The sequence below is a fragment of the Quercus suber genome, unplaced genomic scaffold (assembly GCF_002906115.3).
Source record: "Quercus suber isolate HL8 unplaced genomic scaffold, Cork oak 2.0 scaffold_851, whole genome shotgun sequence".
NCBI lineage: Eukaryota > Viridiplantae > Streptophyta > Magnoliopsida > Fagales > Fagaceae > Quercus > Quercus suber.
The window spans coordinates 163,004-181,573 of record NW_027070281.1 but is presented as its reverse complement, the minus strand read 5'-3'; the positions used below and the strand labels follow the sequence as shown (position 1 = coordinate 181,573).

Sequence of the window (18,570 nt, the reverse complement as noted above, 5' to 3'; positions counted from 1 at the left end):
CATAAAATGAAAAAGATAGTGATAAATTTATAGTAAGAGGTTAGAATAAGAAGAGATAAAAATAAAGGAAGATGAAGAGAAAAATGAAGAATGATATTAATATAGAGGTTAGTGAAGAGATGAAAAGGTTAGGGAGTGAGAAAGGTTGAATAAGTAGTGGGAAGATGAAAAGGTAAAAAAGGAAGAAAGATTGGAGAAGTGTAAATATTAAAAAAATATATATTAAAAACAATTATAGGAAAATTAAAAGAAAAAAGATAATGATGTGGATGCTGTTGTGGCTCAACTGGAGCGTAGCAACAATAAATGCTACACTTCAGCTTTAGATATATATATATATATATATAGATATGTAAATTTAAAAAAAAAAATATATGTATAATTTTATTATTCTTAAAAAATATTTGTGATCACCCTAAAATTTTTTAGGCCCAACATAATTAACTTTTTGACAAAATTTGGCAACAAACTTGATTGTAGACTTCCTCTCCAAAATATATATATATATATATANGAATGCACTCAACTAACCCCCCTGGCCGCATTAATGGAGAGGTAACCCTTGGCAGGATAACGTTGGTCAGAGTGAGCCACTTGAGTATTGATAAAGCTTCTGATGGGATGGACACCAGAAAAAAGCGAATAGACAATCAACAGATGGAAGCAAAGAATAGGAAGATAAAACTATAAAAGAAGAGCAGGTTAAGCCAAAAGGGGGGGGGGAAAAAAGGCCTCCTCGGCCACAGGCCGAGGAGCATTCCCCTATTTGTAAGGAAACACTTAATGCGATAGTGACAGCTTACTTTGGGGTTAACCTCTCCCCAAAATCACCTTTGTCAGGCCGAGGACAAGGTATCCTCGGCGTGGATCCAGGAGAATAAGCTTCCCCCCCTTCTCTTCAGGAATAGCTTGCGATCCTCGGCATGGGCCTTGGGCCTGCTATATGATGGGCAGAGGCTATTAGGCCCACGGACCCCACAATTACATTTATGATTATTCCTATAATAAATAAAATATGATTATGAAATACATTATTCTTTATTAAATTAGTTTAAATTGTTAAAAAAAATATTAAAACCATCATAAAAATGATTATCACTCGCAACACATAGGTTCGCGGCTAGTAATTGTTTTGCCAAGTCAGGGTGGTCCTGTGACCACCCTGAACTACATGTGGAGCCGCCAATGCCTGACTGGACACACATCATCTTACGGTCCTATACCTATATGATCATAGATTTTATCTTATTTAGTTGTACCTAACATTTATGCAATTTCTTGAGCTTCACCTTTATTCATCTCTAAAATTTGTCGAGGAATCTTCTTGATGTCTCTTCTCGTTGTAAACAGGGATGTGGAGAACATCTGGATCCTGTCAACACATGCATGCTTGGTTCTCACTTTTATTGAATAAAGCTGGACAATTCCCTAAGAAGAATCTCTATGAAACATATAGTTAAAGATATGGTTTAAAGACTCACTCCACTACAGTAAAAGATCAACAATAAAATATGCAAAGGATGTATTTCAGTATTTGATCGACTTTTGAGATTATGATTGTGAAGGAAGGAATAAGGTCATGGAATGAAACATAGCCTATTTAACTATTATAAGGGTAATGATTGTCTCGCACTCTCAATATTCACCCTCAATATACATCACACATTATTTTACTGTGTGCGTGCATACACACTGACCAAATACATTGAAAATGTGACTTTTACACTCTTGTGCAATAGGTTTTCCAATATATATATTTTTAACTGTAATAATTTCTTCACCTTTCTTGACTAATGTTTTGGAAAATATGGCATCGCGTGATGTGTTTCTCTTTGATAAAGCATAAGTGATTTCTCTTTGTTAGGATATCAGTGATTACACAGCAGCTCGATACTTAAACGATTAGGTGGAATAATTAGGTTGCACACTCAAGACAAACAAGATTTGCTTGGGTAGCATTGGTGTGATGCTCACCCATACGATCGCTGAACATGAATCCTAGCACTTACCCCCACAATCCTAGTGTCATGGTTAGTAATGTGTGTTAACTCTCTGATTCTCGCGCTAGCATTGAAGTCGTTCATGACTTGTGATCCTCTAGTTAGGTAAAATGACTGAAGTTGATGGGGGACCATTCTAAAAATAGGTGTCTTCTTCACCACCAATTATTTTCGTTAAGGACATTCAGGATTCGACTCACATGTATGTTTCTGTGTGTGTGTGTGTGTTGGTTAGCTGGGTGGTGTTAACTCAATCTGCATCTGACTACTTTGGAAGCTCAAGTTGCAAAGTACATGGTTATATAACATAAGTTTGTTTAATTTTGTGGGGACCGAGACTTAGATAACCTAGACTCGATGGCGTGACCGTGTGAGAGTCTGAGACTGCGGGTTCAGTCTTGTTTGGATGTGTGAGTTACTACTTTACATAAGCAAAAAGAGAGCTTGTCTTATGAACTCCATTAATGATTGTCCCATCATACATTTCCATTCAACATGCTTCTCTCACAATCTCACTTCATCTACCTCAATTAATTCATACTCTCAAGTAGAAAATGCATGATGGCTACACATCATCAAGAGTTTTCACCTCAACCACCTCCTAAGATCATTGGTTGAAGGTGGAGATATTTCATCACCAAAGCTGTCTGTGCAACAAGATGACATGTTTGACCTTTGTTCCATCCCAACATAGCCTCTATCAATGTTCTTATAGCATGGACTCCTCGAGTTATAATCAAAACCACCACCAGCATTGCCAAGACCACTACATGGGTCAGCAATTGGGAATGTCAAGCGTTTTTTCACTGATGATCCTGTCTTTTCTCTTTCTGGGGTTGAAGGCCTCTGCTTTGGTGCACTGTGTGATCGAAACCGAGCCTTAGCAGATGCAGTAGCAGTCATGTAGTTAGGCATTGCATGGTTGTAAGTGGAGTCTAAGCTTGGAACCTGAGGCATTGGATGATTATTCCTTTGCTCCCTTAAGCATCGAGGACTAGCTGAATGCACATGAAGATGCCTTGTTTTGGATGGGGATGGTGTGATTGGTGAATGGAAGTTGAGATTTGTGTGGGCTCTATGAACAGGAGAGGCCACAGAAAATGAACTGTGTCTCTGTGGTTGGATTTGGTAGCAGCGATGTTGATGTGGTGATCTTTGTGAATTGGGAGCAGAGTAGGAGTAAGGTCTATAGGTGTCAATTTCCACAGTTTTTATGGGTTCTCTTTGATCACATGAAACTCTGCCTCTGCTCTCCCATTTCTTTCTTGTTGTCCACTGATCAAGCCATTTGGGTATCTCTTCTGGCTCTTCCTCACTTGCAATTGGCTCTCTACCAGTTCTCCACATCTTTGATGGAATCATGCACAAAATTGTAATAGGAAGCTAAGAAGTGCACTAGTGCAATAAATAATATTCTGAATATGAATATAAGACAAAAGTCTAACAAACTAACATGTCATCAATTATATAAAAAAATTTAGTGATAATAACATTCATTGTCACATCAGGCTCATCAGTTTGAAAGATTTTTTGTAAGAAAATTAGTAGCGACTTTAGAGGAAGAGGCAAAACCTGGTGAGAGAATGCATTAGCCAATGCCTTTTCACGTTTCAAAGAAGCATCCTTTGCTTTCTGTAACATTACTTGAATCTCCTCTATCGTTTGGGGGTGGTCATCCCAATGGATCCAATCATCAGCCGTGCTACTTTCATCTCTAGACTGCATAGAAAACTTAACAACCGAATTAAAACATAATAATGCAGAACTAGCTAAAGCTCAGTATATATATATATATATAAGAAATCTGAAGATAATTTCAGAGTACCATGGATTTCCTTTCAGCAAAATGTGATTCCCATAAGCTATTCGGTTCACTAATTGCAGAATCTATGCTCCCTTCGTTTGAAAGCTTCTTCTTACGTTGGTCACATACCCGAGCTTGGGCTCTAACCATAGCCTGCATGCACCTAAGTGTCATATTTGCTCTCTTTCGAATATTGTGTCCTCTTACCAAAGCCTGCAGCTTTACCAGCCCCTTAAGTGCCCGAAGAGCTCTCCTTGCCTTCATAACCATAACAGTTAAAATTATGGTTAAATGATTAAGCTCACAATTTCTGAAAAATTTAAGCTTTTGTAACAATTGGTAGTTTATCAGTCGTCAAACCAGTTATTTGTCTATAGAAGTATATGTTCTAGAAAATAAGAAATAAACTTCTTTCTTTCATTACCAGGTATCCTCTGAAGGCAGTCTGAATGGAAATGGCAGCATAGTGTTCTCTCACAAATATGGAAGGCCTAGTGAGCCGAACAACCTCTACAGCTGCCTGTGCTGTTGCTACTGCAGCTTCAGCAGCAGCAGCAGTTGCGATGGCTACTGCAATGGCATGTCTTTGCTCATCAGCTGCAGCCTCAGAAACAGGATTGTTTGCTATAGTCACAGTACTAGTGGTTGGAGTGATATTAGATGTGGTGGTGGTTACTGTCCTTGCTTGGCAGTGTTCTGTAATTGTTTCCTGATTCGAAGGCTTCCTGAAAATCCATCTTCGTTTCCCTCTCTTCTGCACAAAACACAAACAAAAATTTCATCTTTGGTCATCTACATATTTTTACTTGCACATTGCAGAATTCAAAAAAGAAAAGAAAACAAATCTCGAGGAACTTCACTATTCGAGTAGCTGGTAAAGTTTCAAACTTTCAATGCAATATGTTTCTCGAGGACTAATTTGTGTGGTATTGAACAAAGCATAGGAAATTGAAATTTTGTACCTTTTCTTCTTCTTCTTGTTCATTTTCTTCTCTCCTTCTACTGCTTCTCTTCCCATTCTCCTTGCTAGGAGACCTAAAAGCCCTTTTAACAGCAGTCAGCCACGAGCTTCCTCCAATTTTCCCCATGAAAAATATACAGTACAGTAAACTCTAACTGCATCTAAGGCAAACACAAGTTGAAACAAAAACGTGGTGCTTTTCTTTGCTTTATAGCTAGGAACTTCACTATTTGAGTAGCTGGTAACTTAAATGCAGAAGGCAAAGGGATATGAATGAGAGGAAAAAAACAAACTATGTAGTCTCCAAGTTGGTGTTGCTACTAATCCATGCATGTGGGAACAAACACTGCATCATATAATAATGTAACGTCAATATTTGCAGTACACTATAATATATGATAAAAAAAATTTGAGTGTTTTTTTGTGGCGTGGTAAATACTTTGTGATAGTTTTTATGTCAGGCAGTTGTAGACAACATGGAAGAGTGAGTAGCCTCGAGACTGATGAAAGCTGAGAAAAGGGCTAGAGGGAAGGGTGAAGCTTTTGCTTTTTTTTCATGTTTCTATTAAAAAAAAAAAAAGAATGTAACTATCATAGATTCACGCTTAGAGAGGATTACAACAATTACAATAGATTATAGTGTTCTTTTGGGATTTGGATTTTTGGGAAAGAGATAAGGATAAATGCTTGTTTTTTGGGATCCTCCTATGGTAAAGGAACATGTAAGAGCTCTCAGGGTTATTTTATTAGTATCCAAAGGCAATTTGGGAGGTGTTCTTGAGAGGTGAAATGTTGGTATTGGACTGTCAAACTTGAAAGGAATTTGAACTTGAGTAAGCCTTACACCAACTTATGATTCTAGATAGCATCTTATTAATTGTTGAAAGATGCAGCTTTTTGATTTGGTAAACCAGTCAAAACTAGTTTGGATTCTCTTACTGTTTATTTTTTTTTTTTTGGGCTTTTGTGAATAAGTGCTTGATTTGTTAGCTGCATTTAATATCTATTAAATTATATTTGAAAAAATGAAATCAAACTAGCTTAAAAGTGTCTTGTTAACGAGTGCCGTAGGGCATTGGTTAACAATCCAATTAAAAAAAGTTTTTATGGAAAAAGAAAAAAAAGCAATTAATGATTTGATAGTTTTTTTTTATTTTCCATAAAAGTGATATTAAAACTTTCTTAAAATAGATTCTTAATCAATGCCCCAACGGCACTCGTTAATATTTCTCATCTTAAAAACACACACATACACATCAATTTCGGCGCATAAAGAGAAGTTAAGGAAAATTAAATGAAAATTGTTGTACATTTGCTTAAGTGGTCCTATAGTCTTTAAAACAACTTTAATTGCAATAACTCATTATTGGTACTCTATAAAGACATCTTATACTTTATTTACATAGGCATCTCAGACTGTAAGCTTGTAATCTAGCGAACCAAGTATTAAATGATAAAACTAAAGGATTAACATGGTGTTCAAGCTTGGTCCGTGCTTGTCTTGAGCTCACTTATAATGCTTGAAATCTTAATCTAGTAGTTTGAGCTCAAGCTGTCAATCAAGCTCAATTTCAAACTTTACTCGTGTAAAAAAAACATACTGAGTACTGGCTAAGACGCTTGAGAGGTGCCAAATATATTAACATAGCTGAATTGCTACTATCTGGTATATACATTTTATGATATTTTTTCCCTACCTTTAAAACATACTGACTATTTTCGTATGAGTGCTCTGTGATGGAGAAATCAGTTATGTATAAACATATCAAAGACAACCAAACTAAAGCTACAACTTCTACTTCTGTTAAATGCAAATAAAGGAAAACGGTTCAAGTGTCCAAAATCTTAGCACATCATTTTAACATTATGGTCCTGCAACTTTGACCAATTAGACAATCAAGTGTAGTAAATAGTTACTCTATAGAGTACATTGTAGGCAAGCTGCTACCATATTTAAGGCTACATTGGATGCTGCTTCACATTTAATGGTTTTTGGTTTTATCTTCTGAGTCGTACATTTGGTGCTCCTTGGTCCTCTTGAGTCTGGACACCATACTGCATGCTGCCTAATTTAGCTTATTCACATATAGGAGACTGGAAAAATTTTCTTTTTTTTTCTTTTTTAACCCAAGTTTTACCTAACATATAGAGGAATTAGATAATATTAATAAGTTTTCTTTTTAATTATTATTGTTATTATTATGATTTGACTTAATAAGATGAATGAAGGATGTGAATTCAAGTTTTACGTAACATAAAAAAACTAGATAATATCAATAAGTTACAAAACTCGATCTTCACAAATGACTCTAGTCTCAAAACCTAAGGGCCCCCGTGTCCCGAAACTTCATAAGAAGGTATCACAGCCCTCCATTATAAAAATGAAAGCCCCCCAAGTTGCAAAAAACAAAAAAGTACATTGCAAGGCCACCAACTCACTGCCTCAAATCTAACTCATGTACTACACAAGCGCTATGAAGCCACACAACCCGTTGCTACCTTCTTGCGCAGTCCATAGCTTGCCTCCTATCTAGTTGAAAATAGCTTACTTTTGCAACCAAAAAATAAATCCTTAATACATAAACAAAATATAATTAATTAATATATTATTGTTATATGAATTTTCTTATATTAAAATATCATTTAATATAGACGTGAACCACACCACTAACAAAAAAATTGATGATACTGAAATAGTCTCAAATATGGACAATTTTTTTTTTCAAAAATTGAATACCAAAATAAAAATAACTAAATTTAGAATGTGTAATTTGTGTTTTAATAATTGTTTTTGTTATAAAAGGCGTATAGATATACATGAAAATTCTTTCTCAAAAAAAAATAATATATATATATATATACACATGAAAATTCTAAAATGTGGATTCATTTGTTTGGATTAATTTGGTAACTATGTACTTAAAGGTAGAGTAGTTCTTTTTTTCTTTTTTTGTGTGTGTGTGTGTGTGGGGGGGGGGGGGTGACAAAGGTAGAGATGAATCATCTATGATTCATCATTATTATTTTTTTTGGTGGATAATATTCATTATTTTGGCAGCCAAATGGAGAAACATGTGGGTGATTTTTTTTGTTGGTTTCAAAAATGTTTATTAAAAAAGAAATCATAATTCTTATTATAGTTTATTAACAATTATTTTAAGGACATCTGTTAATATGACCCTCCTATTATTATATTTTTTTTAGAAGGATATTATTATTATATTGATATCATTATAATACTCAATACAATAAACTTTAAATTTGAAGAATAATCGACCAATTTTAAAACAACCCAAAAAAGTGTGTAAATTACGTTTTGACCTTGTTTAAAATGGGTAGCATGGGCCCAGATCATTGGATCCAAATCAAGTCTATAGGAAAAATTGCCAAAATTTACTAAAAACATGACTATTTTGTTTTCCTTCTTATTTTACTAAAGTTGAAATTTTTTTACTAAAAGTATCGTAAATAAAGGTAAAAATTAGTTAAAATAGTATAGTAAGATCCATTAATAGTACCAAAAAGTGCAATAGAGCTCATGAATAATAGCAAAAATAAGCTGAATAGTAAAATAAGTTGACAAAATAAGTGGTATCAATCGGACACGTTCGTTTAATTGGAGGGGTGGAAAAGTGGAAGGATAAAAAATGATCAGAAAATGGAAAAGTGGGATGATAGAAAATATTTTAATTTCCCTTCTTTTTGTTTGGTTAGGAGCGCATATACCTTTATTAAAAAAATAATGCCCAATTAAAAGTTAAAACCCAAAAAGTGATAAACAACCAAAAAAATCAATCGGGACCTAAATTTATTAAAAATAAAAATCATGTCCATAAAAAAAAAAAATCACATTTAAACAAAAAAAAAAACACAAAAGAAAGCAAAAAAAAAAAAGGAATACTAGCCCAATAAATCAAATGAAAAGAAAAAAGAAAAAAGAAAAAGAAAAAGAAAAAGAGAGGGAGGCAGGCAACGCCTGCCCAGTAAATCAAGAGTAAAAAAAAAGTTAGGAAATGCCTGCTCAGTTGAAAAAAATAGGCAGATAACGAAGGAAAAAAGAAAAAGAAAAGTGTGAAGAAAAGCAAAGTGTGTGAAGGTGCAATTGTATATGGGCATTTTTGCCCAAATGTGATGTCCGATTTTTCCATTCAATTTTCTCTCAATTTTGGAGAGAAAACGTTTTGATAGGTCAGGAAAAAGAACACTTGGATTTCACCATTTATTTTCCTTCCTCTCTACCTAACTAAACACACTCCAAAAAAGTTTTCATTTCCATTTTCTTTCCGAATTTTTCTATCCACCCTATTTTACCTCCAAACAAACACACTCTTAAAGTTACAATTTTTAGGCCCGTTTGGTAGAGTTGTTAGACAACTTATTTTCAATTTTTGAAAACATTACACATATTTTTACATACTTTTTCACACATACGTATTTCAAAAAACTACAAACAATATTACTCAAACTAGGGGTGTGCAGAAAACCCACCGACTCACCAAACCCGACCTGACTCAACTCGACCCGCTGGGTTGGGTTGGGTTACAAAAAAAATTTTATAGTGGGTCGGGTTGAGTTTGGGTCATAAAATTACAAACCCACCAAACTCGACCCGAACCATCCATATTTAATATATATTTAAAATATATTATATATTTAATAATTTAAAAAAAAAAAAAAAAAACCGACTGTAGGACATTTCGATTCCTACTATCATATAATATATATATATTATATTTAAATATATATTATATTTTTTTTTATCAACTCAGTTATATATATTTTGTTTATAACTGAGTTAGAAATTCATGTATATTTTGTTTATAAGTGAATTAGGATACTAGTTCATTTATATTTTGTTTATCAACTTAGTTGGATACTTAGACATATTTTGTTTATAATTGATTTGGAATATTAGTTTATATATTAATGTATTTTTTTTTTATCAACTCAGGTTGCAAGTGTGATATATTTTTTTCTGCTCAATTTAATAATAATAGTAATAAAAAAAAATTGTCCAACTCATGGATTCAACTCAACCCATGTAGGTTGGGTTAGACTTATGTGATGAGTTGGATTGAGTTTTTTTGACCCATCATGATGAGTTGGGTCAAAAATCTCCTCAACCCAACCATTTTTGACCCAACTCGACCCATGTACACTCCTAACTTAAACTCTTCTACCAAACAAGCCTTTAATGTATTTGAATAGCGTATATTTGTGAACACTGTATGCAACAAACGATATCCAATATAATAATCTGGTGGACCTGGTGGACACCATATTAGTAATTTTCCAACCATAGATCTTTCCCGAAAGATTGAGAGACTCAAATACAGAAAAACGTCAATGTAATGTACATTGTCCTTTTTGGGTGGAGACAATAATGCATGAGTCTAGAAACTATTTCACATTCTCAAACATTCAAGAGCCCTCTACAAACTTGTCCCCTAGTTTTTGTTTTGCCTATATAATAATATTTCAAATCCCATCTGTTTCCTAAGCAAAAACGAATAGACCTCTTCCCAAAAGCCAGAACTTCAATTGTATACTTTGCATTTCTTCTTGTACACAGTCTCTCTTTATAGAGAAAGAAACACACTATGGCTTCAACACTATCTTGGTCATGTTCACCTATGCTATCATCATCACACAAAGCCATGCCTTCAATTAAAGCCAACAGTACTGTGCGTTGTTGCTATGTTGCCTTTCCAATACCAAAGAATTTTGGTAGCAAAAGGGGGTCAAGGTTGTCAATGGTGAGAGCTCAGGCTGCGGCTGGTGAAGAAAATGAGGACACGTCTCAGTCTGTGGATGTTCATGTCAGTAAGGGAAACCAAGGGACCACAGTGGAGAGGAGGCCTAAACGGGTGGTGGATATTTCAAACCTTGGTGAGTCTTTCTTTTTGACTACACTTGTTTTTAGATTTGGTAAATTGACACATTTATTTTGCTTGTTTTATGTTGGGTCCGTCTCTTTCCAACTCAGAAACTGGTGAATTCTAGTGGGTTCTGATAGATACAGAAACTGAGACACAATTTGATCAAGCTGCCTTACAAGGAAAAGGAGGAAAAAGTAAAAAAAAAACTTAATAAAAGTAAAAGTAATTGGAATTGGAATTTATCTGATGATATATAAATCTTAGTCAATTTGTTATGTTCTCAACGTGAGTGACTATGATCCTTGATTAAACCTTTCAAGTATAACAATTAGTTTGCTGATCAACAACACAGAAGCACCGATTCTAAATAACATGTATTCTACCCCGCTCACACCTTGGCCGGGCTTGCCGGTTTAACAACAACAATCTCTCTCTCTCTCTCTATATATATATATATATACAGAGAGAGAGAGAGAGAGTTAGGATTAAATTACAATTAGTGTAACCCTAAATAATGTTAAACTACTCATTAACTTGATATTGAATTAATATTTTAAAAATTTATCTGTTGAATTGCATGTTTTATATGTTCTTATCATGCATACTAATTTTTATATTAATTGGATGCTATTTATCATTTGATCCATAAACTAATATTTTATGTATTATTTTAAATTCAAATTTTATTATTTTAAATTACAAAAATTTGAATTTTAACAATGGATAGATGACATGGATTTGTCAATATTTGTATCTAATTAAAAAATATTAAGTAGCTTAATATTGCTTAGAATTATATCAGATGTAATTTGAATCTAATTTATATATATATATATATATTATAATTAAAGTGAATTAGATTTTAAATTAGATTTTAATTGGAATTTAATTTTGTGCTATATGTCTTATTTATTTTATTTTATATTTTAATTTTTATGTCAAATGAATTATTGAGGGTAAAAATTGAAGAGTTTAAATCTAATTAAATTTTAAATTAGATTTCAATTGAAATTTAATTTTACACCACATACCGTGTTTATTTTTTAATTTTTGTGAAAAGTGAATTATTTGACGCAAAAACAAAAGAGTTCAAATTTAATTATATTCTAAATTATATATATATATAAACAAGAAACCATTACATATAATTAATGATGACGATTATGATAATAACACAACCATTGCTAAGTAACAATACGGTTTATTTTGGTTGTGCAAAATAAATATTTGAATTAGCTCTTTTTTTCCTTTTGTTTTAGTTTTTAAGCTTATTTGTTTTGTATAATAATTTTTTCCTTACATTTTGTCATGCAATTATATTTTTGTCAACTTAAAACATATTACCGTACCTTTGGGAACACCTAGGAGGTGAAAAAATTCAATATATTTGAAGGGTGTATGTCATAAACCCCGAAGAATCCAAGTTCTATCCACCACAATTGATTCGCAGGATTTTTGGGATGTTTCATAGATAAAGAATGGAATAGTCAGAACTCAGATTTATTTCAATGTAAAATGTTTTTAGTTGAAAATGTTTTCTTTTCTTGTTTTTAGCTGCATTCTTGAAAATACTCCAAAATGTATTTTTAAGAATTTGCACATATTTTTAAGTGTTTGGTATGACGTAAAATGAAAATATCTTCTTATCTTACAAACTGATTTCAATACCTACCCCACACAACCCACTAGATTGGTGCAACCTCGGCCAGGCCCACCTACAAAACAACATAGTTTGCTCAAAGCTAACTGCATCCACCCACAAAACAACACAATCGGTGCACACAACCACCATTTTATTTGCTGATATCTATGTAGAAGAGCAACAGGAAAATAAGAACAAATCTCTGTTTTTGGACGAATCTCTGTCTCTATGTCTTGTTTATCCTTTTTTATGTCTTTTTCTGCCAACTGTGAGCAAGTGATATTTCTGTCTCTAAAAAAGACAAACTTCTTTTAGTTCTATAGATTCCTTTTTTATTACTATCCTGTAGGATAGTGATCTTATAGGGAAAGCTAATTTCTTTTAGAATAAAAGGTAGGATGGAGATAAAAGGTACGATAGTTACATTAGGTTTAATTTAAAGCTAACTGCATCCACCCACAAAACAACACAATCGGTGCACACAACCACCATTAGCTCAACCGCAGTCATGAATTGGCAAAACCCTGTCACAAATTGCCACCTCTCAACGCGGATGACCATTGCTTGCATCTGACACTGCATTGTTGATTCCTGTGTGTGAGAAAGTAAGAATGAGGGTTGAGGGAGGGGGGTCATGTGAGCCCAAGCTGGAAGAGGGGTTTGTGTAAGTCGGAAAATGATTTACCTAATATTTTTTGGTCAAGCATTTTACGAGTTTTACACCTTTTTTTTTTCGTGAAAAAAAAAATATATATATATATATATTTAGGTTTTATAAAGATTTTACAACAAAACAAATACTGAAAAATGTTGAAAATATTTTTCCCAAAAAAATATTTTTCAACAAAACAAACGGAATGTTAAGCAAAAAGTTAATTCAAACACATACTTGTGTGGTATTCACAAAAGCATCACTTAGGAGTTAGGAACATGAAATGACTTAGGTCATAATTAAAGACTAAGGAGTAGAGAGACATCCACATGAAATTTGCATCTTTTTTAATGTTCGTTCTTTTCAGTTAAGAATTTGGGAACTTTTGTTTTTACTTGGTTGAATATAGAATATGCCAAGAGCATGGAAATTTACACTTTGCTTAAGTCGTTTTCTTTGTTCCAGGTTAATTAGTTATGAGAACCAAAAATACAGGTAAATTAGTTATACATAGGAAGAGTTCTGCTTCTTCAGATTACATGAACTAGAAAGAATCACATAAAACAGATTAGGATAGGATCTGAATCTGAGCAGAAAAGATAAAGCAAAAAACAAAATCACGGCAAACAAATTAAAGGCTCGTTTGATGATTATGACATACCAATTATATTATTCCATTGGAAACTAAAGACACAGCATCAGGTTGTACTTCATAATTTAATTTTAGTGGGTCGGCTACTTTTTCAGATTTTGTCTCCCCTATGTCTTAAAAGAGTGAAATACTATCATTGTGTAGGGTAGCTGGTCAGTATCAAGAAATGTAAAGAGGGAAATTATACAAGGGGCTTGTAAAGAAAACTTAATACTCAAGTATGTTCTTTATAATGTTCCCAAGCTCAACTAGCAAATTTTGTAACATCTCTCTCATCCAATTATTTGTATAGCTAGCTTTAAAATTTAAATTCAAATGTTCTAAAATATATGATCCAAACAATTAAACATGTTGCATGCAATTGTTACACAGGTCTCTGGGATCCGTTCTCCCCAATCAGGGCATTGCGGCCAATGCTAGACACAATGGACCGTCTCTTAGATCAGACCACGGCATTCCCTGGAGCACACCGGTCAGCATGGGATTGGCAAGCCCGTGCAAATTGGGACGTGGTAGAGGAGGAGAATGAGGTTAAGATGAGGTTTGACATGCCAGGACTCGATAAGGAGGATGTTAAGGTGGCAGTGGAGGACGATGTGCTTGTTATAAAAGGAGAGCACAAGAAGGAAGGTAAAGATAATGACTCTTGGTCTTGGAGAAGCTTCAATTCTTATGACACACGTATGCAGCTTCCTGATAACTTGGAGAAGGATAAGATCAAGGCTGAGCTGAAGAATGGCGTTCTTTACATTTCCATTCCTAAGACCAAGGCAGAACGCAAGGTCATTGACGTGCAAATTCAGTGAAAGCAAAACATATATGAGATTATTGTACTTGTATAAAAATAAAGAAGATTTCGTGGGGGTTTTTTCATTTTGTTTTGTTTTTAGACGTAATTGTTGTGAATAGAGTAATCTTCAATCCAAATCTTTTTTTTTCTTTTTTTCTTTTTTAAATCGTAAGCTTTTTAGTCTATTTCAGGTAATAATTGTATTCCCCCTGAAATGTTCAGCCTATTATTAATTTGTACATAACATGAGTGTATATTTGATACATATCTTGGGGTGCCCTCTTAAAGTCGTTATGAGTTGGTTAGAATAAGAATGAAATATTTTGATGATGATTAAAAATTGAAGTAATATTTTGGGTTTGGTCTCCATTAAAATACTGGAGTTGTTGTCCAATAGCCGAGCCGAGAAAGCCTTAGGCAATGTTTTGGGCATGGTGGTCCTAGAAGAATCTTCTTCAAGGTTTGGTGTTTTCTTTAATCAAATGACACTTTCCTCTTGAGAATTTGAAGAGAGAAATTTTGGACTGACTGAGTGAAAGGCAATGTGGGCTGGTGCGTGTATAAACTATAAACTATATTGGTTTGGAGTTTGGACCATTTGGTTTTGTTTGTTTCGTGACTAGCTAGGATTAAGATGATGCGTTGGTTTTTGTTGTGATTGGTAAAGTGTAATAAGCAAACATTAAACTCTGCATTGTTGCAAGCCTAGAGGAAAAGGAAGCCTCTTTTGTTTCGAGAAAATATCAAACTTGAAGATTTGGCTTGAACATCTATAAATGAAATCTTGCACTTTTATGCCGGTCCTTATTGAATTTAATCTCAATATGATTGTGCAATCTACATCAAGTATTAACACATTGAAAGTAGTTGTCTTGGGCCACTTCCTTGATTTAGCCCTTCATTCGCAGTCGGCAACACAAGTTAAGAGGAAAAACCTAAATCAAGACTAAAACCACCTAACCAGTGACTTAGAAGTGGCTTGGAATCTTGGTCCCAGATACGACACCCTACCCCAAAACGTTGCTTTCGGAGCAATCATCAAAGTTAATTTTTAACAATCAATTGTGACTTTGGTGGAGAAGCCTAGATCAAGACTAAAACCACCGAACCATCAACTCAATTGTACATGTTATTAGGATAAGACAGGGGTGGCGCCACCTTATGGCTAGGGTGGTTATACATAATAATTTAAAATTTTATATTTATCTACCTTTAAAAAAAATTTTGGAAACACCTTGAATTTTTTTTATGCTAATAAAATTAAATTTTGGTCCATAATTTAGGCAACTTAACAATATATTAGGGTTTCTCAAGCAAAAAGAACTACATGCTTTTATATTCTTTTAACCCTATACTAAGGCTTTACTTTTAATTTTTATTTTACTTGACACACTATCATTGTACGACTAGTTTTTCTAAAAACATTATAATATATATTATACAACTAATTGGTCAAAGTCATGTAAATTTAGCTCTTTTCATTGTACAACTACTTTTCTTTTTTCTTTTTCCAATAATTTTGATTAAAAAAAATAGTTTTAGTTAATTAAGTGAATAAACTTAAAAAGTTACTTAATTTTTATATAACATCAATTAATTCATTATATATATATATATATACCTATAAAATAAACTTTTTATTTTTATGATTATAATTAAACATGTGATTGTTCATTTTAAGGAAATTTGATTAAATTTACACAAAAAGTGTCACTAAATATTATGTTTTTACATTTTGCTATCATATTATTAGTAATAAACTTATTATATTTTTATTTATATAATTTAAAATTTTATTTATTATATTATTTATAATGTCACCAGTTTGACCATCAATCGGATCTCGATTAGGCCAAAAAACCAGTAACCAATTCATTTTCTGGTTCTTTCACCGTACTGGTTTATAAAACCATGAAAAAAAAAATGAACAACAACAACAACAACAACTTGAACGAAAATCTGGGAAAAAAAATTATAATAAAACCACTAACAAAGCCCAAACCAAATGGCAATAGGAAAAGCCCTATACAAGATCAATCTCATCTCATACTTAGACTATCACTACTCCAACACCAACACGATTAAGTTTTTAATTCAACAATTATTATTAAAAAAAAAAATCCTTACTGCCTTAGTACCTCGCAGATTAACAAGTCATTAAACAATTTAAACTAAAATTAAATCAAACCTAAAGGCTAAAAGGAAATAAAAAACTTGCTTACTCTCCCTAGCCATCGCTGTCCATTCTTGTTCAGCAACACTAATAACAACCACACCTAAACTCCATAAGCTTTATGTTGTAAAACTTTATGTATTTGAGTTTTTTTTATTATTGTTGTTGTCAATATATAAAATTTTCCTTTTATTAGATTATGTAATTTATGCTTGTTGAGGAACGCCCTGGAAAAAATTTCTAGAGCTGCCACTGGAATAAGGTGTGATAACTTGTGTGGATAAGAAGGGATGGTGAGAGGTCTAAGTTGATTAAAAATATCTTGTTGCCAATAACATCTCAATGACATTCCTTGTTCTCATTCATAAGGATAACTAGGACTCGACTCCCTCTTCCCTCCTCCCTCATCTATATCTATATATTTCTAAAAACTGAAATGTAGCATTTATTGTTACTATGCTCCAGTTGAGCCACATCAGCGTCCATGTTATTATCTCTTTCTTTCTTTTTTTTTCTTTTTCTTCTAATTTTCCTATAATTGTTTTTAACATTTATTTTTTCTACTATTTACACTTCTCCAACCTTTCTCCCCCCGTACCTTTTCATCTCCCACTACTTCTCCAACCTTTCTTCCTTACTTACCTTTTCATCTTCCCATTACCCTCTAAATTAATATCATTCTTCCTCTTTCCCTTCTTCTTCCTTTATTTTTATCTTTTCTTATTCAAACCCTCTTACTATAAATTTGTCGCTATCTCTTTCATTCTATGCATAGTTTTCCCTCACAACAAAAAGGTTCTCTCTCTCTCTCTCTCTCTCTCTCTCTCTCAAATTTTTGGTGGAATTTTTTTTTTTTTTTTAATTTTTCTTGCATATCTGCTTTAGGTTGATAATTTTTTATATTCTTTAAAACTCTACTTTGGGTTAATGCGATTTAGTTTATTTATTTATTTATTTTTTGCTCTCTTTAATTGTTAAATGTTATCTTATTGCATTATAAAGAATTAAATATAACATATAAAAATATAATATTATTCTATTATATAGCATGATTTGGATAATTTGGTATTTATTGTAAATTGATATTTCTTCTATTATATAACATGATTTTTTATAGTGCTTGATTTTTTGCTCTAAGGAAACTAATGAGTACTCCTTTAGGCAATTTTCGCTCTTTGTCCCACATTGGAAGGTTTTCCTTCCTCTTTCTACCTTATAAGGCATGAACCAATGAGAAAGAGTACCACTAGTTTGGTAATCCTTCCAATGTGAGACAAAGAGCAAAAATTGCCTAAAGGAGTACTCATGAGTTTCCTTAGAGCAAAAAACTCCACCACAATGCTCAATTTAGATGTTAAACTATGAGACTTTACTAATTTTTGTTTATCCTTTAATTCTTTGTGGTGGCAAAATACTCTTGATAGTTGTATTAGAAGTACACTATAATGTCATTTATTTAGAGAAAAGCAAAAGTTCACCAAACAAAAATAATCGGATGGGTGAAAAATTTTAGGTTTTTCAATATTATTTTATTTTTATTATTATTATTATTTTATAACAATGAATATTTAGAAATTTAATTCTTAGATTTTGCTAATAATTGTTTATTTCATTATATGTTTTGGGTGGATGAAATTACAACAAATTGTTTTCTTAATTAGTCCAATTAATAATTGTTAAGTTTTATTAATTTTCTTAGTTACATTTTTCGGTGTTTCGGATTGTAGACAGAAAAAATAAGGTTTGAGAAAGTTTGTTTAAATCTAAAAGAATAATTTCCAAATTTTATATTCTTTATAATGATTCACAAAATGTTATAAATAACTTTTTATTAAAAAATGAATATTTTTAGTAACTTGCCTTTTGAATTTCTGAGAAAAATTGTATTGTTTTCATTTTGGTACAACAAAATTTTTATTTATGATTTATGATTATTCATATATTACATTTATGATTATTCCTATAATAAATAAAAATATGATTACGAAATACATTACTCGTTATTAAATTAGTTTAA

The 18,570-nt window shown here is 32.6% G+C and overlaps 2 protein-coding genes across 3 annotated transcripts; one reads left to right on the top strand and one right to left on the bottom strand.

Moving 5' to 3' along the window:
- Positions 1–2,428: 2,428 nt before the first annotated feature.
- LOC112008677 (protein IQ-DOMAIN 18) lies at positions 2,429–5,154 on the bottom strand. 2 transcript variants are annotated; one of them, XM_024041008.2, is made up of 5 exons: positions 4,767–5,154; positions 4,229–4,558; positions 3,826–4,062; positions 3,573–3,731; positions 2,429–3,347 (listed from the first exon to the last, which is right to left on the bottom strand). In XM_024041008.2, the coding sequence occupies exons 1-5, from the start codon at positions 4,890–4,892 to the stop codon at positions 2,586–2,588; spliced, it is 1,614 nt and encodes a 537-aa protein (XP_023896776.1). In that variant the 5' UTR covers positions 4,893–5,154; the 3' UTR covers positions 2,429–2,585. The 2 variants fall into 2 exon arrangements, with proteins under 2 accessions (XP_023896776.1, XP_023896778.1); XM_024041010.2 differs by having other exon boundaries at positions 3,573–3,719.
- Positions 5,155–10,208: 5,054 nt separating this feature from the next.
- LOC112008682 (small heat shock protein, chloroplastic) lies at positions 10,209–14,645 on the top strand. Its single transcript, XM_024041016.2, has 2 exons — positions 10,209–10,654; positions 13,963–14,645. The coding sequence occupies exons 1-2, from the start codon at positions 10,366–10,368 to the stop codon at positions 14,394–14,396; spliced, it is 723 nt and encodes a 240-aa protein (XP_023896784.1). The 5' UTR covers positions 10,209–10,365; the 3' UTR covers positions 14,397–14,645.
- Positions 14,646–18,570: the final 3,925 nt, after the last annotated feature.

Bases quoted from the DNA above. Each gene is read 5' to 3' on its own strand.
- LOC112008682 (XM_024041016.2), top strand. From the start codon at position 10,366: ATGGCTTCAACACTATCTTGGTCATGTTCACCTATGCTATCATCATCA. The intron at 10,655-13,962 runs GTGAGTCTTTCT...ATTGTTACACAG, and splicing joins GGTGGATATTTCAAACCTTG to GTCTCTGGGATCCGTTCTCC.
- LOC112008677 (XM_024041008.2), bottom strand. From the start codon at position 4,892: ATGGGGAAAATTGGAGGAAGCTCGTGGCTGACTGCTGTTAAAAGGGCT. The intron at 3,732-3,825 runs GTACTCTGAAAT...TCGGTTGTTAAG, and splicing joins TTGCTGAAAGGAAATCCATG to TTTTCTATGCAGTCTAGAGA. The intron at 3,348-3,572 runs GTTTTGCCTCTT...ATTCCATCAAAG, and splicing joins CTAATGCATTCTCTCACCAG to ATGTGGAGAACTGGTAGAGA.